The sequence below is a fragment of the Nannospalax galili genome, unplaced genomic scaffold (genome assembly GCF_000622305.1).
Source record: "Nannospalax galili isolate Female #2095 unplaced genomic scaffold, S.galili_v1.0 scaffold1664, whole genome shotgun sequence".
In the NCBI taxonomy this organism is placed as follows: domain Eukaryota; kingdom Metazoa; phylum Chordata; class Mammalia; order Rodentia; family Spalacidae; genus Nannospalax; species Nannospalax galili.
The window spans coordinates 52,405-73,718 of NW_008351933.1; the positions used below are offsets into that span (position 1 = coordinate 52,405).

A 21,314-nucleotide genomic window follows, 5' to 3' on the forward strand; every position below is an offset into this window, starting at 1 on the left:
GGCAGTGTTCTTGGGTAGGATCATTCTTGGTGAGTAGGTGGTTGGAATCCAGAGAGTATGCGCTCATCAGTCTAGGGATAAGGATAAGGAGAGGGACAAGAAAAGCCCTCCCTTTCCCCTTGGGTGAGGACCTGAACTATAGCCGGAGGATGTGTCCAACCTTCCAACACCAGCAGCTAAAATCAGTGCTTTCACCAACTGCTAGCGTCCACATTCTTGAACTTCTCCCTGGTTTACTGGCCACAGACACTTCATGCCTCCCAGTTGCTGAGCTTACACAAGTCTGTAGCTGTTCTGCCTAGGAGGTCGCTCTGGGTCCAGGCTCCTTCCCCTCAGTCCCATACCTCCTAGAGAATCTCCCCAGGCCCATCTGTTACTTCAGATGGCCACCTTTCTGATCTTCCATCTTGCCATGTCTACCTGTTGCCTGGCTTTGCCCCTCCCCACAGGTTGATGGAGCAGGAAGCTGAGAGAAGTCTGGAGGGGCAGGGCTGGAATAGGATGGCTCTGAAATGCCACACTGACACCTCAAATACTGCTTCATTTGTATTACTAAGCACTTAATATGAACCCTATTGCCAAGTATTTTAACAAAAAAATCAGCATCTGAAGTCTTTCCCAGTCATAACTAGACAAGCCCCAGGACTCTAGGCCCTGGTACCCCAAAGTCACCTCTGACAGTTAACCCTTACTAGCTCTGTAAGGAAAAGCACCATAATCATTTGAGACGAGTTCATATAGAATATATTTGACTCTTTAAAAATAAAACTTTCTGCAGAGCTAACCTCTATATATACAAAAATAAACATCTTCATATAAATAATTTATATGGTAGGAAGAGGGCAAGGGTATACAAGGCCCAGAAGGGCCAGGACAGGGAAAATGTGCTGAGGACCCTCGGGCTTGGTTTGCTGGTAGGTGGCAGTGTGGGGCAGAAGGGGACAGAGCTGAACTGCAGCCAGTATGCCATCTTCCACCCGCACTGGGACACAGACATGGGCACACATGGGCCCCCATGTGCTAGGATGCTCCCCCAAGGACCAGCTATTCTGTGTAGGTCTGTGGTGGCTGAGTCAGGGAGAGGGGATGCAGACAACGGTAGCAGAGCCCTCCAGGGGTTCACCCTACATTCCATACGGCACCCATTTCTTCCCAGTGACTTGTATGTCTTAAGCAGTCTCTGTGCTTCAGCTACGCTTTCATTCAGAGGCTGGACCAAGTCCCCTAGAACCAGAGCCAGTAGAGTTGTTGGCAGCTGGGGACCACGTGGGCTCATCAGAGGCTGGGTAGACGTAGGCTCCAGGTAGTGGGGGTGGGTGGAGGGCCACAGTCATGGAAGTAGTCACTCTGGCAAAGTGCTGGGGCAGGTTGGAGGACATGCCCCACCTAAGCCCGCCTCCCTGTGGAGCAGCAGAACTCGGGACCTGTGAGCTCTCCTCATATGTCTGTACCACCTGTGGGGAGACATCAGTCGCAGTGAGCCCCTCCTTGGTGATCACCAGAACCGTTGGTAAATTAAGGTCCTTGTCAGAGATCACAGAACAAGGTTTCAAGGCTGGAGGCAAACCCTCCCTCTTGCTCTGGGTCCCATGAAAAAGGTTGAGGGGCAGGAACAGGGTATCTGGGGAAAGGAGGAAGCTGCCACTTTCAGCAAATGGCAACCTTTAGGAGGGCCCTTGTGAGCTTAGCCTTCTGCTGGCCACTGAGGGCTGTCCCTCAGGGTTAGGAGCAGAGAAAGGGTGTGGTCACCTGTGGTGGGGGGCCCAGGATGGACAGCAGCACAGGCAGCAGCACGAGTCCATGGAGGAGGCCCAAGAGCGTGAGCACAGTCAGAATCATGAAGAAGTACCTGGGAGGAAGAGAGAGTCAGTGGGAGGCCCAAGGCCAGTACAGGCAGTCCCTGCCTCCTCTCAAGCCCTCCCCTACCTTATGATGAAGTCAAAATTAGAACCAGCAAGCATGAGCAGACCCAGCAACGTGGAGACGGCCCCATCAGTCACCGGGGCAAATGTGTGCTCTAGAGCCTGAGCAGCACGCAGGTTCCGGCTACCTTGGGTGGTCAGGAAGCCCTGGGGAGACAGCAGTCCTGAAGTTCCTCCTCTGCCAACCATGGCTAGCTCACCATGTGCCTAGCTGCTATTCATCCACTCCAGATTTACCCGTGCATTGCCCCACAGAAGGCCAGGTGAATCGAGTTCAGGGGAATGGTCTAGAAACATTGTTGGGTCCATTTTGGTAATCCTAGAGATGTGTCTGGCCACACAGAGAAGTGCCCAGGTAAGTGTCAATGTTGTTTTGCTGAAAGTGCCACACTCACTCAGTAATGCATTGCCCCCTATGGTGGCCTCTGTGCTATGATGATAAGATTATATGGTTTGCCAAGCAAAATACTTCTGACCTGGCTAGAGAAAGTGTGCATAGGACTGGCAAGATGGCTCAGTGGGTAATAAGGTGCTTGCTGCCAAGCCCGATGACCTGGGTTTGATCCCTGGGATCCACATAGTGTAAAGTAAGAAGTTTTCTTCTAAGCCTGCCCCCAAACACAGTAATAAAAAAAAAATGTGCTAATTCTAGCCCAGAAGGATGGACACAGGGTGATAAGTCCTCAGGATGGCATTTAAGATTCTTTGTACTGAGCTGGGCATGGTGGTGCATGCCTTTAATCCCAGCACTCCGGAGGCAGAGGCAGGCAGATCTCTGTGAATTCCAGGCCAGCTGGGGCTACAGGGAGACCCTGTCTCAAAAAAAAAAAAAATTCTTTTTACTGTTCTGCACACAGGCTTTTTTTTCTCAGTGCTGTGGAGTTTCTAACCTGAGCGTTGCCCTGTCAGGCAAGCATTTGACCACTGAGCTATACCTTCAGTCTTTTTCTCTCCTTTTCTTTCTGTCTTTTTGAGACAGGGTCTCTCTGTAGCCCCAACTGGCCTGGAACTGGCTGTGTAGACCAGGCAGGCCTCAAACTCAAAGATCTGCCTGCTTGTGCCTCCCAAGTGCTGGGATTAAAGGCACGTGCCACCATGTCTGGCTCCTTTTTATTTTCTTTAAGAAATGTATGTTTCGGAGCCTGGAGAGACAGCTCAGTGATTAAGAACACTGGTTGTTCTTGCAGAAGACCCGGGTTTGAATCCCAGAACCCACATGGCAGCTAACAACTGTCTGTAACTCCAGTTCCAGGGGAATCTGACACCCTCTTCTGACCTCCGAGGCATTGCACGACACAGGTGCACTCACATACATGCAGGCAATACACAAATACACATAAAAAATAAAAATAAACTGGGCGTGGTGGCGCACGCATTTAATCCCAGCACTTGGGAAACAGGCAGGCGGATCTCTGTAAATTCAAGGCCAGCCTGGTCTACATAGTGAGTTCCAGGACAGCTGGGGCTACAGGGAGACCCTGTCTCAAAAAGACCAATAAAAATAAATAAATAAAATATTAAAAAAATAATAAAATATTTTTTTTTTAATTCTAAAAAAAGGCCAGGCGTGGTGGTGCATGCCTTTAATCCCAGCACTTGGGAAACAGGCAGGCGGATTTCTGTAAATTCAAGGCCAGCCTGGTCTACATAGTGAGTTCCAGGACAGCTGGGGCTACAGGGAGACCCTGTCTCAAAAGGACCAAAAAAAAAAAAAATCTAAAAAAAAAAAAAAATGTATATTTCTTTTTGAGACAGGCTCTGATGTGGCCTATGCTGGCCACAAGCTTGCTACATAACCCAGGTTGGCCTCTAATTTACTACACATCTGAGAATGAACGCATCTTGCCCTTGCCTCCAGCGCCCAGGTATACCACTGATCATATATTGTTTTATTTTTATTTTTTTGAGACAGGTTCTTCCTCGAGCTCCAGCTGATCTAGAACATTCTATATAGACCAGGCTGGCCTTGAACTCTCAGAGATCCGCCTGCCTCTACCTCCTGAGTGCCTCTACCTCCTGGGATTAAAGGTGTGTGCTACCATCCCCAGCTATAAATTGGTTTTTGTTTGCTTGTTTTATTATTAATTCATTTGTATGTTTTAGATAGTGTCTTGCAACTCAGTATGTAGACCAGGCTGGCCTCAAAACTGTGGTGATTCCCCGCCTTTGACTCCAATAGGATCAGCTGACCTGTACCTTCCAGTGCCTATGCTTACCAGAGCCACGTGAACTGTAAATTCAACACCAATGCCTATAGAGGCCACAAGGATCACCACCGGAATGGCACTCAGTTTGATGCCCAGGAATCCCATGATACCGAAAAGCTCCATGGTCATCATCGCCAGGACCAGCACCTGGGGGAGGCAGGGCTTACCCAGGGCTCCTGGCAGGAGTGTTAGGCTGGACCATGAGTAGGGTTCCACCCACCCCTCCCTTGCACCCACTCACTATGAGGCCAGCTGTCCATGGATGGAGTAGCAACAGAGCACAGACGAGGAAGGTGCATACCAGCAAGATGCAGACAGCCAACAGGAAGCAGCGCCGCAGACCCAGATACTGTTCCCAGAAGAGGAAAGGGGAGCCACTGGGGTAGGCACGCACCCCTGCCTGGCCTGCCTCTGTGCATGCTGCCCGGGCCCCTTCGATGGCTTCTACAAAGTCTGCTGTCTTCTGGAGACCATGCAGCAGGAAGGGGAACTGGGCAAACTCCAGGGGCTGGGCTGCTGGGACTGTGGAGGGGAGGAGAGAGTAGCAAAGGCAGGGTGATGGTGGGAATGCAGCAATGTGAAGGGCTGTAGGGTCAGGGCCTGTCTGACCTGAGGGCCAGATTCTAGGCGAGCTCCCTCAAGACTCACTGCGGAGGTTCTCCCCGGTGGTATCGTATTTGTCGTGCAGCCATTCAGGAGGTGGAGGGTAGAAGTTGGCCTGAGAGGCTGCTAGGCCCAGGGGGTCACTGCTCACCCACACAGTTAGCCCCATGTAGAAGAGCTCTGGTGGGATCAGTCCCTCCTTGTCCACCAGTTTCCTTGTGGTCAGCTGTGGAGACAGAGGGCTGAAGGCCTGGGCCATAAGGTCTAGAGCTCATCTGTGCCCGAACCATTTAGCCCTCTCCTTACCTGGCTGAAATCCAGAGGCTCCTGGGTATTCCCGGTTTGGATGAGCAGTTTGTAGGCCAGGGCACCATCCTCAGAGCCATTGCGGTAAGAGTGGTGGGTAATGCGCCCAGAGGCCCAATCCTGGTCAAATGCTGCCTGGATACCTAAGGGTGCACAGGATAGGACAAAATCAGACTATAGTTCTGATGGCTTCTCTCTGCAGCATCCCTATCTGGTGAACTCAGCCTCTTACCTTGTAGCCAGTTACGGTAATAGTGCAGCCAGGTACGAGGCGCCTGGGTGGCAGGTGGGGGCAGCACAGCCTTGAGGGAACTGAAACGCTGGTGCAGATCAAAGAGGGCACGTTGGGAGTGGGTGTAGTCAAAGCCACCTTGGGTCACCAGGGCCACCTCATACAGGGAGAAGTACCTGAGCTGGGCGCTCAGGAAGGCATGTTCTTTGGTGCCCCGAGGCACCACATCTGTCAGGGCCAGCCCATCTTGTACCAAGGTGGCTCCGTAGAGGCTCAGGCCCAAAAGCGCCCCAAAGAACACCAACACCAGGGCCTGTGGGAAATGGCAACTAAACAGGAGGTCTGGGGTTGTCCTCCAGCCCTCAGGTGGTAGTTTAGGCCCCTCTGCCCTCTTGGAGGCCATAGATACTTAGCCTCCAGGCTGCCACACTCAGACTTACCTTGGCTTGTGTCTGGAGCAGCAAGGGTGCAAACTGATAACGGGCAAAATGGGCAAGATTCCAGTGGGTGCAGAGTAGGGACTCACAGGCTGCCTTTTGCCTTGCCCCTTCTTGACCTAGAAGGTCCCGTGTGGATCCTCCAGGACTGTAGAGTTCAGAGCCTAGTGGGTCAGAAGGTGGGGACACCAGGTGGGTTTGGGGAGGTAGAATGGTGACCACATGCTGGCTGCTGGCTTCACAGTGGGCAAAAGCTTGTACTGTGGTGGTTAGGTGGGCAATGCCCACTGGTACTGTCCTGTCCTCCAGCTCCTGGGGCAGAATCTGAATCACTCGAGCAGAGCAGGGGCTGAAAGAGTCAGAGAGAAGGGATGGGGGTTGTTACCTTGAAATGTCAGGGAGGGGACAGGCTAGGGTGAGGCTAAGGGTGGAAACTGGTGGGCATGCAGGGACAGCACCTAGAGAAGCAGCAGAGCACATCAAGGCGTCGGCTGTGGCGCCGGCACAGGTCCAGGCTAAGGACGGCCGGAAAGACAAGCATCACGGCTGCAAAGTTGCAGCCAACCACTATGGCTGCCTGGAGGATAGACAGGAGGGGACAAAGGCTGAATGAAGCATGCTCCTAGCTCCATGTCCACCCCCATCTGCCTCTCATGAAGTCTCACCTGCAGAGAGAAGGCCCGCAGCGCAGGGATGGGAACTAGGGCAGCCATGAAGAAGGCAACCATGTTGTTGATGGACGTGAGTGTGACACTGGTGCCTGTGCGCCTCAAACACTCACCCATGCGCTCCTGCCAGGACAGAGCAGGGACATACCCTTAGGTCACAAGGGAGGAGGACTTAAAGGCAGAGCGAAGGGGAGGCTCAGCACTGGCTGCTTTTGCAGAGGATGCAGGTTTGGTTCCTAGCACCTATATGGTGGCTAATAGCCATCCATAACTCCAGTTTCAGGGGATCAAACACCCTCTTCTGGTCTCTGCAGGCACTGCACAACACAGTGCACATACATGTAGGCAAAACACTCATACACATAAAATAAAAATAAATAATTAAAACTTGGGATATGCTGGGCGTGGTGGCACACGCCTTTAATCCCAGCACTCGGGAGGCAGAGGCAGGTGGATCTCTGTGAGTTCAAGGCTAGCCTGGTCTACAGAGTGAGTTCCAGGACAGCTGGGGCTACAGGGAGAACCTGTCTCAAAAAGACCAAAAAAACAAACAAACAAAAAACCTTAGGATAGAAAAAGTGGAGCATAGCTACTCTACAAGTACCACAGCAGTCAATATTTATTGGGTACCACAAATGGGCATGTGCTGTTCTAAGTGCTCATCCTGAATTATGTCATTAACTCTTAGGACACAAGCACTATCATCACCCCCACTTATATATGGGGAGACCAATGCACAAAGAAGTTAATGAGCCAATCAGCTCAAGGTCACTCAAATTAAGTTTTTGTTTTTTGTTTTTGTAAATTTTATTTCACGTGTGTGAGTATATTGCCTGCATGCAGGTAAGTGTACCCGTGTCATGCAATGCCCTCAGAGGACAGAAGAGGCCATCAGATGCCCTGGAACTGGAGTTATGGACAGCTTTAGCTGCTATGTGGGTGCTGGAATTTGAACCCGGGTCTTCTGCAAGAACAACCAGTGTTCTTAACCGCTGAGGCATCTCTCCAGCCCCTCAAACTAAGGTTCCTAATCACTCTACTGAACTTCAGATGGGCCCAGGCTGGAGGATGGGGCCTAACCTGGAGAGGGGTGTCAGGTGGGGCCTTTATAAAGGCATGTGCCAGCAGGAATATGTCATCCACGCCAATGCCCAGAGCCAAGAAGGGCAGCACCTGGAGGAGCAGAGGGATGGGCAGCTGGAGAGACTGTACAGCTTGGAGATGGTCCCCAAGGCTGCCGTACTATCCTGGTATACCTGAGTAGTAGCAGCATTGAAAGTGATGCCGAGCAGGGCACAGAGCCCAAGGCCCGAGGCCACAGCCAGGGCCACCAGCAATACCCCAGCAAGACCCACGGCACCCTGGGACTGGGCACAGTCCCACCGTAGCATTGTTACACAAGCATAGGCCAGCTGTGGGGAGAGAGGATACAATCTCAGACAGGGACTTCCAGGGTAGATACTCAGCAGAGGTGAGAGAGAAGTTGTTAAGGTCAGGACCCACCATGAGTAGATAGCCTCCTACCACACGGGAGGTGCTGACTTCAGAGAATGCCTGTAGGATGTCATCCAGGGTGGTGGAGGAGAAGGCATATATCTGCTGAGATGCATTGGCAGGCAAGGCCTCCTGGGCTAGCTGGAGAGACAGGGTAGATCTGAGGGCACAGGAGAAAGGAGTGGCCTCAGAGTGCTCTTCTTTGTCCTTGCCCACACTGACCTGCACGAAACGCCGCTGCCAGGCCTGCAGCACTGTGCTGGCCTGCTCCTCACTCCAGCCAATGTCATGTGTCTGGTAGTCACCCCGGAAGTGCTCATACAGCTGACGGGGACTCATCAGCAGGAAGGTACTCTGCAAGGCCTCTGCCCTGGACCAAGGTACAGGAAAAGGAGTCAGAGCTGGCTTAGACACACAGTGTAGGTACATGGGGTATTTTTTCCAAAGCTGCTTGGCATTGCAGTGTATAGTCCCGGGGAAGTCCTACTTCAGGAGCTGTCCTTGGAGGTCTCTGGCCACGCCTCCCAGTAGCAATTCCTCCTGCCAGTGCATGAATTTATGGGAGAAGCCATGGCAGCCCCCACTCAGCTCCTGAGCCACATTGGGAGCCTAGAAGGGAGTAGAGAAGGGCTTATAAATCTTCATTACATTTATTATTTTTGTGTACGTTCATGTGGCATCTGTGTGGAGGTCAGAGGACAACTTGGGAAAATCAGTTCTCTCCTTCCATTTTTAGGTCCCAGGGAGGGAACTTAGGTGGTTCGGCTTAGTGGCACTTGCCTTCACCCACTGAGCCATCTCACTGGTCTCAAGAGGAATTTAAATCTCTCAAGGTCCTAAGGTGGCCAGGGATCAAGCTCAGTTGATAGAGCCTGCTTGAGGCTCTGGATTTAATCACCACCAGTAGCATACACACAAAAAAGAATGGGTTGTGATTCAGCTCAGTGTGGTGATACACACCTGTAAACTCAGTACTCAGGAGGCAGAGGCTGAGGCAGGAAGATCTCAAGTTCTAAATAGTGAAACCCTACCTTAAAAAAAAGGGGCGGGGAGGGTTGGAGAGCTGGCTCAGCGGTTAAGAACACTGGTTGTTCTTGCAGAAGACCCGGGTTCGAATCCCAGCACCCACATGGCAGCTAATAACTGTCCGTAACTCCAGTCCCAGGGGATCTGACAGCCTCTTCTGACCTCTGTGGGCATTGCATGACACGGGTGCATACACATAAAATAAAAAATAGGGCCGGGCATGGTGGTGCATGCCTTTAATCTCAGCACTCGGGTGGGAGAGGCAGGCAGATCTCTGTGAGTTCAAGGCCAGCCTGGTCTACATAGTGAGTTCCAGGGCAGCTGGGGCTACAGGGAGACCCTGTCTCAAAAAGACAAAAAAAAAAGATATAAATAAAACTGTGGATAAATTAGGTATCCATGTACCTCTAGGAATCATACCCACCAGGGTTTAGTGGGTCTGAAATACAGAGGACTTTGTTCTTCTGTGCCTTTAGCCTGACAGGTGGTCACGAGAGGGATCAAAGGTCTAGAAATAGCCTTCTTGGAGGATGTAACCTAACTACAAGTAGGTTTTAGAAACAATCCCACATCCAGGGCCACATAGACACTTGGGAAATTAGGTATGATATACATGATTTTTCTTTTTTTGAAACACTGTTTCATGTTGCCTAGGCTGGCCTTGAATTTACATATAACTTAGGATGACCTTACATGTCTGATCCTTCAGTCTCCACCCCAAAAGTGCTGGGATTTATGGGCATGAGCTATCACACCCAGTTTTATGTGGTGCTGGGGACTGAACCCAGGGTTTGATGCATCTAGGCAAGCGCTGTACTAACTGAGCTACATCCTCAGCACTAGATATTTTGTTCTAAGTTTCCATGTATATTCTATTTTGATAAAGTATAGATTTGAGTTTAGAAAAGGAAAAAGAAGCTGGGTATGGTGGTTCAGGCTTATAATCCAGGCAGGCAGGATGTGGAGGAATGAGGAAACAGTTTAAAGTGGCATCTGCCTCCCAAAAAGTGAAGGAAAAAAAGGAGGGGGAGGGGGAAGAAGAAGGGAGGGAGGGAGGGAGGGAGGGAGGAAAGGAAAGAAGGAAGCAAGCAAGCAGTAGCAAGCACTTGGAAGGTGGAGGTAGGAAGATCAGGTGTTCAAGGTCATCGTAAACTACACAGTGAATTAGAGGCCTGCCTAAACTACGTGAAACCCTGCTTTAAAAACGAAAAGGGGGGCCAGGTGTGGTGGTGCATGCCTTTAATCCCAGCACTCTGGAGGCACAGGTAGGGTATCTCTGTGAGATCGAGCCAGCCTAGTCTACATATTAGTTCCAAGCCAGCTCGTGCTGTAGTAAGACCCTGTTGAACAGAACAACAGAACAGAACAGAGCCTGGCATATTATCAAATGCCTATAATCTCACCTCTTGGGAGGCAGAGACAGGAGGACTGCCAGAAATCTGAGGCCAATCTGGCCTATATAGCAAGTTCTAGACCAGCCAGGACTACATAGGCAGGCAGATCTCTGTGAGTCTGAGGCTAGCCTGGTCTACATAGCAAGTTTCAGCCCAGTTAGGGTTACAGAGTGAGGCCTTGTCTCAAAAAAACAAGCAGGGCTGGAGAGATGGCTCAGTGGTTAAGAGCACTGACTGCTCTTGTAGAGGACTGGGGTTCGAGCAACAGCACCCACATGGCAGCTACGAACTGCCCTTAACTCCAGTTCCAGGGGAATCCAAAGCCGTCTTCTGACCTCTGCGGCATTGTACAACATGGGTGCACTCACATACATGCAGGCAACACACTCATACACATAAAATAAAAATAATAAATAAAATATTAAAAAACAAACAAGCATGCCAGGCATGTTAGTGCACACCTTTGATCCCAGGACTTGGGAGGCAGAGGCAGGTGGATCCCTGTGAGTTCAAGGCCAGCCTGGTCTACAAAGTGAGTTCCAGGCCAGCTGGAGCTACAAGGAGATCCTGTCTCAAAAAAAAAAAACAACAAAAAATCTCCCAAAACTTGGGTCTGGAGAGATGGCTCAGTGGTTAAGAACAAGGTTTTTTCAGAAGACCCAGGTTCGAATCCCAGCACCCACATGGCACTTACAACTGTCTGTAATTCCAGTCCCAGGGGATGAGACAGCCTCTTCTGACCTCTGAGGGCACTGCACGACATGGGTGCACTTACCTACATGCAGGTAATACACGCATACACACACAAAAAAAAGTTGAAAAAAACCCAACAAAACCCCAAACCAAAATCAAACCAAACCAAACCAACAAACAAGGTTGAGTATGGTCGTGTACACATTTAATCCCAGCACTCAGGAGGCAGAGACTGGTGGATCTCTGGGAGATGGAGACCAGCCTTATCTACATAGGGACTTCAGGTCAGCTGGGGCTATAGGGAAATCATGTCTCAAGACACCAATACAAACAAACCAAAACCCCCTGAAAAACGGGGCCTGAAGAGATGGCTCAGCAGTTAAGAGTGCTTCCTGTTCCTCCAGAGGAGTCTAAGTTTGATTCTCAATACTAATACCGAGCAGTCATAACTGCCTGTAACTCTAGCTCCAGGGCATCTGACACCCTCTTCTGGCTTCCATGGGTACCTGCCCACAGGCAGCATATGTATATACACGCGCACACACACACACACACACACACACACACACACACACACAAATATATGTACACATTTATGAAAAAAGATCTTTAAAACACTGAAAACAAAACAATAATACAAAAAAAATAAAACAAAAAAAAAAAGGAAAAGGGGGCGCTGGAGAGATGGCTCAGCGGTTAAGAACACCGGTTGTTCTTGCAGAATACCTGGGTTCGAATCCCAGCACCCACATGGCAGCTAACAACTGTCCATAACTCCAGTTCCAGAGGATCTGACAGCCTCTTCTGTCCTCCCTGGGCATTGTACAACACCGGTGCACTTACCTACACACAGGCAATACACACATACACATAAAAATGAAACAAACAAACCCATTTAAATAAACTAAGGAAAAAAAAAAAGGAAAAGGGATTCATGTGCTCTGAAGGTTCCTTAGAAATGAATGAAAATGAAACACTCACAGTAGGAAGTGGCAATGCCCAGAGGACATAGGAACACATGAGGAAGAGAGAAGGAAAGCCTTTTTTTGGTAGATCTAGTCAGGAACCCACCTGCCTGCTGTGATGGTTAGGGGCACTTGGTGGGCAGTGCTGGTCATCAGGGTCTAGACAGGGCCGCCCCACATAGGCCTGGCCCACCTGTGCCTTGTCTAGCAGCTCCCGGAAGCTCTCCAGTGAGGCAAAAGGGCCCAGCTCCTCTAGCAGCTGCTGGGGATCCAGATTGGTCCACTGGATGTCAGGGCGACCCCTGAGAGGAGAGCCCATGGTTAACAAAGGTCAAAACTCAACACCGATCCTCCTCACTCCTACTATGGACCCCTGCTGACTCCATCCTCCTCTTATGTGCTGATCTGTCGTATAGAGATATGGTATGCAAGGCTCAGCTGCCATGCAATGAGCTCTGGACAGATGAGGGGCTGAGACAGACATGGGGGCAGATGTGCTTAATACGTGGTTAAGTTCAGAAAAGTCCCCTTGAATCCATACCAGATATCTATTTACCCTTGGTTCTAACCTATAACCAGACAGGCACCTGCATCTAACAGGTTTCCTTTCTACTCCAGGCAACAGGTTAGCTAATCCTAACAGGAAATCTCTAGAGATCTTCTCCTTTTTCTGGATCTGTGTGCTTTGTCTACATGAGACAGGCCTTCCTTCCCTTCAGAGGTGAGAAGGGGCTGGTGGAGGGCCTTGGGCAGCTGAGGCTCAGATCCTGTCCTGGGAAGTAATCAGAACTTGGCAAGGTTTTCATCCCTCTCATTCCTGCCCCCACACCTCTCCTTTCGTTTGGGGAAAGTCCCTGGCAGGAGATGAAACAGGACTTCAGGGGCAGCGGTAGCAGCACTCACGGCAAGTAGGCAGAGCCTCCTTGGAGTTTGGCTCCCTCCCAGAAGCAGTCAAGCGGGGTAAGGATCACACACGGAAACAGCTTCTCAATCATCTGCCAAGGACACCCCAGGTCACATCAGTCCTGCCCCTGGGTCCTTTTCCCCAAGAACTCTGTAGGATGCCGTCTGTAACCCTCCCAACACCTATCCCACCCCTCATGGAGCCTATACTGCCTCTGCCCAGTCTTTGGGAACAGTTCAGGCTACTCACCCGCTCAATCATTCCATTTTCAATAATGGGAACTCCTGACTTGTAACAGATTTTGTTCAAATCCCAAGACCTGCAACAGCCATGGACACAGGTGATCTGCATTAGAGGGGTCCCCATTCTAGAACTGTCACATCAAGCCTCACGTCCAGCCACTTAGGGGCTTGGCCAGACTTACTTTCCGTAGAGTGATACTTGCACTTTACTAGCAGTGAGGGCAGCCTGGAGGTGAAGGCCAAGTGCCTCAGATGTGAGGATGTTTTCCCCTTCCTGCCGTGCAGTCTGAATCAGCATCTGGGAGGTGTATGCAGCCTCTTCCCCCAGCTTCTCTTTGGTGTAATGCAGTTCCTGGCTCACCCGGCTGTCTACTGCCAAAGTGAACAGAAAAACAGTCATGCACATAAAATAACAAAATAAAAATAACAAAAAAGAAATATTTGCAGAGGACCTTTGATAGCTGGGGAAGAAATAGGAGAAAGAGGAGGAAAAGAACATAAAAATTAACATACCTATCAAAAGCTTTTGTACCTTTACAAATGGTGCTTAACCCACATAGCATCTACCTTACAGGTTATAACACATGGACTACCTCTTCCTGCCTCCTGCCTCCTGCTGGGATTACAGGTGTATGTCACCATGCTGGGTTATACATAGTAATGGGAAGTAACAGGCTTTACGCACGATAGGCAAGCACTCCACCAACTGAGCAATATCTCGTCTTCCCTCTACCACTTTTTACTTTTTTAGTGTTTCATGTAGCTCAGGCTGGCACTGAAGAAGCTGAAATAGGATCACTGTGTTTGAGGCCAGCTTGAGCTAATGTTAGACCCTGCTTCAACACCAAAACAGCAATGAATTACAAAAAATTTAAAAATTGAAATCACTCATTGCTGGATTATAGAGGTCTACCATGGGAATGTAATTTGGCATGCTGTTTGGATATTGCAATATTAATGCTCATAATCAGCTGTCCAAAAATTTCACCTATAAGGGCTTAAGAGCTATTGTAGGGAGTCAGGCATTGTGAATGAAACAGGAATCATATAGGTTCTGAACAGAAGAGTGAGATGGTCTGAACTTTTCATTATCTAACAAGCTAGTAAGAGCTGGCCCAGGGAATTAGACAGGAAAAGGGGCTCAGGAACCAGTGCTACAAGGTACTGGTAAAGGCTTGGAGTTCCAATACTGTTAGGAGCCAGAGACAATGCTGGAGAAATAACTGGATCAGACTATGGGAAGTCTATAATGTGTGCTATACAAGACCAGACATGATTCTGAAGACTACAGAATCTAATATGAAGCAAAGAAGCTTCCGATGGGAAGCTCTAAGCAGGAGATAGGCAAGACCAGATTTCGATGTGCCACATGGGGGTGATATGGCAGAGTCGAAGGAGAGGTTGATCCATTGTCCTCATCCTCCAGGCTAACAGCCTTGCTTTCACTAGCCATCTTCTGAAAGACCCAGTGATTAAAGACAGCTGGACTCCTCTCTAGAGCCAGGGGGTAGAATCAGATTGTCTAAGAATCTAAACACAGAAATCTAATGCTTTTTGCCAAGTGAAGGATTTATGAACAATATTATCCTTGCCAAGGAGACCAAACAGGAAATTGGAAATTGGCTGGGAGGCTTATGTAAAAAAACTTTTAAAATTTAATCTATCTGTCTGTCTATCCATCCATCCATTCAACCATTCATACCATTGTAGTTGGTACTGACCTAGGGCTGTGGCAAGCAAATTACCACTGAACCATATCCTCAACCCCCTTAAAAAATGCTTTAAATGTGTGTGTGTGTGTGTGTGTGTGCGCATGCGCACGTGTGCGAGTGCTCGTGCGTGAGTATGTGTGCACCCCATGTGGAGACCAGAGCTCAATGTCAGGCATTTTCCTTTATAGCTGTTCACCTTGTTTTTTGAGACAGGGTCTCTCGGAACCTGACCTCTCGGAACCTCTCGTAGCCATTTCTGCTACACTGGCTGGCCAGTGAGCCTCCTGGATCCATGTCTCTCCCTACTAGCACTGTAGCTACACATGTGCACCACCACAGCTTTAACATGGGTGTTGGGGATCTGAACTCGGTTTAACCACTGAGCCATCTCCCCAGTCCCAACACTTTAAATTTTGAGGCAAGAGTCCCACTAAATTGTTCAGACTGTCCTTGAACTCCCTATGGCGCAAGCAGGCCTTGAACTTACAATCTCCTCTCGGCCTCCCAAGTAAGTAGGATTATAGCCCTGTGTAACCAGGCCTGATCTTCCTCACTTTAAAGAGATATACAGGGTTGGGGATGTAGAGTGCTTGTTAGTACTCTGATCCTCAGTACCAAATATAACTGGGTATAGAGGCGCACACCTGTTTGAAGGCAGGAGGATCAAGGTTATCCTTTAGTTCTTAGGGAGTTCCAGGATAGCCTGGGTCACATGAGACCCTGTCTCAAGACAAAACAAAAAACCAAAAAGGGAGGGGGCAATGTAAGAAAGAGATAATTTGCTTTTTCTTCCTTTTTTTGAGATAAGTTCTGTCTATACATCCCTGGCTGCCAGGAACTCTCAGAAATACCCCTGCCTCTGCTTCTAGGCATGAGCCACCATGTCCAGACAGAGCTTCCATTGTCCACAGCAGCTTCCTTGTTTCTTCATCTTCATCATCACCATCGTCATCATCACCACCATCATCATTTTGAGACAGCAGGATCTCATGCATTGCAGACTGGCCTTGAACTCAGCCCCTATAGCCGAGTCTAGCCTTGAACTTCAGATCCTCCTGCTTCTAGCTCCCCAGTGCTGGGAGTGAAGGTGTCTGCTGCCATGTCCAGCTGCAATAGTTTCCTTGGGAAAAGCCTGAAGACAAAAGTCTCCAATGCTGAAGCTAACAGAGAAGAAAGACAGAAAGACCTGCGTCCTGGCCGATGTCTTTGGTCTGTTGAATTAACTACCCTGGAACTTCTCTATTGCCAAATGTCCTATTACAGAGAATGAAACCTCAGTCTCCTTCCCTCCTGTTCTAGTTATCCCATTTCTTTTTCTTTCTTGTGGCTATAAGGACTCTAAATGATATAATTATTAGTGTTTTGCAGATTGAAAAAGGTCTTAGCTAGAGTACTATTACAAGGGTAGATAGGATGGGTTAGCTGTAAGATAGATTAAAAAGGAAAAACCTGCTGGTTTACTAACCAATAGGTGATGGAGAAGAACTGAGACCAACTCCTAAGGATTTAGCTCTGCACAGCTGGCGGCTCCAAAGGCAGATGGGTGATCATCTTTTGCCTTCCTCATTGAATGGTTGTCTGATAGACATCTTTAGGGACAGCTCTAATTTCAAACTGCCTCTATCACAGTTCTGGTCCGTACAAGTCAGGCTATATACTGGAATTTTCATTTTATGGATTATCTACTTTGTATGTTTGTGGCGTATACCTGTGTACACTCATAGTCCTATGAGGTCAGAGAATGATGTTGACATCAGGTGTCTTCTATTGTTTTCTACCTTATTTTTTTTTTTTTTAAATTTATGGGGCTGGAGAGATGGCTCAGCGGTTAAGAGCACTGACTGCTCTTGCAGAGGACCCAGGTTTGATTCCCAGCACCCACATGGCGGCTACGAACCGTCCTTAACTCCAATTCCAGGGGAATCCGAAGCCTTCTTCTGACCTCTGCGGCATTGCACGACATGGGTGCACTCACATGCAGACAATATACTCATACACAAAAAATAAAAATAATAAAAAATTTTGCGGGGGGTCTTTTTAAGTCAGGGTCTCCCTGTAGCCCCAGCTGTCCTGGAACTATGTAGCCCAGGCTGGCCTCAAACTCCAGATCCTCCTGCCTCTGCCTCCTTCAGCAAATCCTACCGGTGAGCACCACCAACACCCGCTATTTTAATTTTTATGTGTATGAGTGTATTGCCTGCATGTGTAAGTCATGCAATGCCCGAGAAGGTCAGAAGAAGATATCAGATTCCCCTGGAACTGGTGTTAAGAACGGCTATTAGCTGCCATGTGGGTGCTAGGAATTGAATCCTGGTCCTCTCCAAGAGCAGTCAGTGCTTGTAACCCTGAACAATCTTTCCAGCCCTATTTTTTTGTTTTTGTTTTTGAGACAGGGTCTCCCTGTAGTCCCAGCTAGCCTGGAACTTGCTATATAGACCAGGCAGACCTCAATCTCATAAAGATCCGCCTGCCTCTGTCTCCCAAGTGCTGTGATTAAAGGCACGCACCATCACAACAAGCACTGCCTAATTTTTTTTCCCCCTTTGGTCTTTTTTAGACAGGGTCTCCCTGTAGTCCCAGCTGTTCTGGAACTCACTATGTAGACCAGGCTGGTCTTGGACTCACAGAGATCTGCCTGCCTCTGCCTCCTGAGTGCTGGGATTAAAGGCGAGCGCCACCACGCCTGGCCACTACCTTATTCTTTAAACTAATTATTTGTGTGTCTATGTGTGTGAATGTATGCACATGCGTGTGTGCCTGTGCACAAGTGTAGACAAAGGCTAGAGAGAGAATCAAGTGTCTTTTATCACTCTCTACCTATTCATTTGCCTGGCCAGGAATCCCTAGGATCTGCCTAGCCTGCTCACTGAGTGCTGGAGTTACAGGTATATGCTGACATGCCTGGCTTTTATGTGGATGTTGGGATCCAAACTCGGGTCCTCAAGCTTTGTATAACAAGCACTTTACCCACTAAGCCATCTCCCCAGCCCTAGCGCCATTTAGTTTTAAGTTGACTGGGTTGCGGGGCGGGGGGTGTTGATCTCTAGGGAAAAAAACCAAACCAAATCAAACCAAGAAACAGGAAAGGCAAGGGAAAACATATCACATTTTAGTTTCACCACTGCAACACCAAGGAGGACCTTCAATTCATAACCTTTCACTTTTTGTATTAGCAAAATGGGAAACAGGAAATTCCCTTCAGTCCTCAATTCAATCAGCTCTTCAGTGTGAAGAGCATTAAAGAAGACTTGAGATCTACAGAGAAAAGACCACGCCAAGATTTCTGCTTTTAGAGTGCTCCTCTAGATCTCTGCTTTTTTTTGAGACAGGGACTCCCCATAGCCCTAGCTGATCTGGATTCGCTATGGAGACCAGGCTGGCCTGGTCTGGAACTCACAGATATCCTCCTGCCTCTGCCTCCTGAGTGCTGGGACTAAAGGTGTGAGTGACCACACCCGGCTAGATCTTTGCTTTTAGAATAGATCTCTACTTCTAGGATAGCTCCCACTAATCTTAACACTCTAGAGTCTAAGGCAGGAGGGGGGATCCCAAGGTCAAGGTCAGCCTGGATGACAAAGGGGAGAACCTAAAAGTCTACGAATCAGCTACCATAGCAAAAAAAAAAAAAAAAAAAAAAAAAAAAAACATAAAAAAAAAAAAAAAAAAAAAAAAAAAAAAAAAAAAAAAAAAAAAAAAATCAGTGGAGGGCAGAAGAGGGATGAGAAAGTATGTCTAAGTGTATCTTATATCTAAGTGGTGTTTAGCTGCAGAAGATCTGGGGAATGCAGAAAGGAAGGGAAGGGCATGGGAGGAAGACACACTTTATTGTGGCAGGAAAGTCATTAGGGACCACCCAGGCAGCAGTGGTTTATGTGGGGGGTATGCATGTGTGCGTGTATGCACATGTGTGTCCTGATGCTGGGGGCAGGCTGGCAGGGAAAAACATCTGCTCTGGACCCTAGGGCTGTCTTAGTGCAACTGCATGAGAGTCTGCAGAGGACTGGCGTTAGGGTGGGGACGGGGTGTGGGAGCCCAAGAAACAGGCAGGCTCCAAGAAACATCTGCTCTGAATCCTAGACTTGCCAGCATTTGAAATAACTTGAGGGTGAGATTCCAACCTGGGATCTGCGTTTGGGTATGGGCCAGAGTTGGAGGCGGTCTGGGGAGCCCACAAATGTAAATTTCCCAGGGAAGAATAGAATAGACTTTGACTTTATCAAACAGCTGCCATATGAAACCAGATCTTAGGAAAGAATAGAGACATATTGAAATTAGGAAGTGAGGATTTGATCCCATTTGACCTATTGCCTCAAAGTGCAGTCTATGCCATTTCTCCCCTTGATGACTGCAGGGGTCTGGGAACATGAGGTTTCTACCTGGAGGCCTGGCCAGATGGTTCACTGGTTTTCCTAGCCTTCCAGTCCTAATCTTTATTTTTTCTCTTTTTGCGGTGCCTTGGATCAAACCCAGGGTCTTATGCATAGTAGGCAAGTGCTCTGCCACTGAGATAGGACCCACTAGCCATTTTTCTAACTTTTCTTTTCCTCTCTCTGAGTCTCTTTCTCCCTGAGACTATCATTGAATTCCTAGGCTTAATTCCTTACTTTACCCGGAGTAGCTAGAATCACAGTCTTCACTTCTGAGTCTCCTGCTAAGAAGTCTCCTCTTGCCCTCTCTTACACAACATGGTCACATTCTGCTTTGCTTTTTATTGTACTTATCCTGGGACATATTTTATTTTCCTTGCTATGAAAAATGGATCTTGTTACATCGGTAAACCTTGCTGTACAATTGGGGAAAAAAATAGAAGGCTGGTCATAAATGCTAAATAAACACACATAATCAAAGATAAATATTCTATACACTTAGTCTTAGGATACCACTCTCTAGGTGTCCATTGGTGGGTGAGAGGTAGGGGGTGCAAGAATGAGAATGCATCTAGGTGGTAGAGTACTTGCCTAGCATGCACAATGCCCTGGGCTCCATTCACACTGAAGGAGGTTGGGGGAAATTCTCCAGTGTGCCCAGATACACAGGCTCCAACCAAGAGATGCTCCTCAAGATCCTTGACCAGACTTGTTAGGACTCAGTGGCCAGCTCCCTGTCCTTGTCTTGGGCTGGACATACCGAAGCAGCTATGGTCAGGTCTATAACTCACCTTCTACCCAGAGCTGTTCCAGGTCTGTCTCAATAATGGCCACGCGGAGACCCAGTGCCAGAGCCCCAAAGGCCAACAGTCCCAGGAAGAGCACTTTGCCACAGTGTCTCTGGATCCTGCAGCCCAGAGAGAAGAGCAGGCCCTGGAAGTAAGCACGAAGCCAGAGAGGAGCCTTCAGGCTCACAGCTAGGATCTGGGACGGATGGAAAGAGAAGGGTCAGCCAGGTGTCACTGTAACAATGCCTTAAGTTCTTCCTCTCTCCCTCTGTCAAGCCCTGGCTTCTTGATTTCTGAATATAAAACAGGAAGCGGCTACAGATATAGGCTCAAATTCTTAAGATTTAACTCCCTTCCCTTCTGCCTCCGCCCCAAACACCCCAAAGAAGGCCCGTTTTGAGTTAAGATCCACGCACACACACTTGTCAGCTGGACACCGGGGTGATCCCAGAGACACATTCGTTTTCACCGACTAGATGACAGAAGCAGACATTACTTGCTAGCTCTCACTGGTCCTCAAACACGGATGCACAAACACTTGACATTCAACCACCATGCACACCCTGCAGAGGTCCGAATGACAGATGTCTAGATTCTCCTTCACTCACCTGTGGCGCTGCGGACGGAGGTGTGTAGCTGGGAGGCAGCTCTCCAAGGGGCGGCGGCCGGACCATGCTGGGGAGAATGGGGGGCGCGAGCGCCCCCAACCTGCGTTATCTGGGCGCGTCCATAGGCTACCTGGGACCCTCGTGCCGCCCGGCCTCACGTGGGGCGTCCTTGGGGCCGCGAGAGCGCGGTGGCGGGGAGATGCGGATGCTGCGAGGAGCGGGAGAGCAGTGTGGTGCAGACCCGGGCACTGCTGGATGCTGGGCGGGCGTCGTCCAAACTGGGTTCCGAGTAGGTAGAACGAGCTGGCTGCGGTATACCGCGTACCTCTAGGTGCCGATTGCAGTGCCCGAGAGGCAGGGGGAGCCTCAGAAAAAGGGAGTGGGTGGGTAACGCCCTCCCATTGGCTGAGGGGCCGCAAATTACCCGGAGCCTGGCTGCCGGATCCGTTGCTAGGTAACGGCGCCGCAGGGGGCGGGGCAGGAGACCACCCAGGCAGGGCCACCCTTTGCCTAACCTCCCCGGCTCGGCCGCCTGCCCGCCCGCTCCGGGCCCACGGGGAGCAGAGGGAGGGAGATCCCGGAGCTGCTTGGCGCTGGCCAAGTGTAAGTCAGGATGCTGAGAAAAGGAGTCTGCTGGTCTCGGTGGGACCACCCTTTCTTCCCCACCTGGCCCAAACCCAAAGACCTCCCTTTCTGCTGAAAACAGCCTTCTGTCTGCTCTTCACATGGGTTAGAGTCAGCTCTCT

At 49.3% G+C, this 21,314-nt stretch overlaps 1 protein-coding gene across 9 annotated transcripts; it reads right to left on the bottom strand.

Annotated features, from left to right (window-relative positions):
• Window positions 1–731: 731 nt before the first annotated feature.
• Ptch2 (patched 2) lies at window positions 732–20,939 on the bottom strand. 9 transcript variants are annotated; one of them, XM_029553964.1, is made up of 22 exons: window positions 20,569–20,939; window positions 19,964–20,105; window positions 13,276–13,465; window positions 13,101–13,170; window positions 12,851–12,942; window positions 12,054–12,249; window positions 8,357–8,478; window positions 8,092–8,239; window positions 7,879–8,010; window positions 7,632–7,787; window positions 7,456–7,548; window positions 6,373–6,498; window positions 6,166–6,284; window positions 5,711–6,056; window positions 5,271–5,583; window positions 5,039–5,181; window positions 4,778–4,958; window positions 4,371–4,651; window positions 4,139–4,276; window positions 1,927–2,069; window positions 1,750–1,849; window positions 732–1,454 (listed from the first exon to the last, which is right to left on the bottom strand). In XM_029553964.1, the coding sequence occupies exons 1-22, from the start codon at window positions 20,632–20,634 to the stop codon at window positions 1,200–1,202; spliced, it is 3,552 nt and encodes a 1,183-aa protein (XP_029409824.1). In that variant the 5' UTR covers window positions 20,635–20,939; the 3' UTR covers window positions 732–1,199. The 9 variants fall into 9 exon arrangements, 8 of the variants coding, with proteins under 8 accessions (XP_029409824.1, XP_029409822.1, XP_029409823.1 ...); XM_029553962.1 differs by having other exon boundaries at window positions 13,276–13,462; window positions 19,964–20,156; XM_029553963.1 differs by having other exon boundaries at window positions 7,900–8,010; window positions 19,964–20,156.
• Window positions 20,940–21,314: the final 375 nt, after the last annotated feature.

What these genes read in the sequence shown, in the direction of transcription:
- Ptch2 (XM_008848856.2), bottom strand. Translation starts at nt 20,634, where the DNA reads ATGGTCCGGCCGCCGCCCCTTGGAGAGCTGCCTCCCAGCTACACACCT. An exon ending in TGCGGGCCTTCTCTCTGCAG is followed by an intron (nt 6,285 to 6,372) that starts GTGAGACTTCAT and finishes TCTATCCTCCAG; the next exon opens with GCAGCCATAGTGGTTGGCTG. An exon ending in AATTTTGACTTCATCATAAG is followed by an intron (nt 1,850 to 1,926) that starts GTAGGGGAGGGC and finishes TCTTCCTCCCAG; the next exon opens with GTACTTCTTCATGATTCTGA.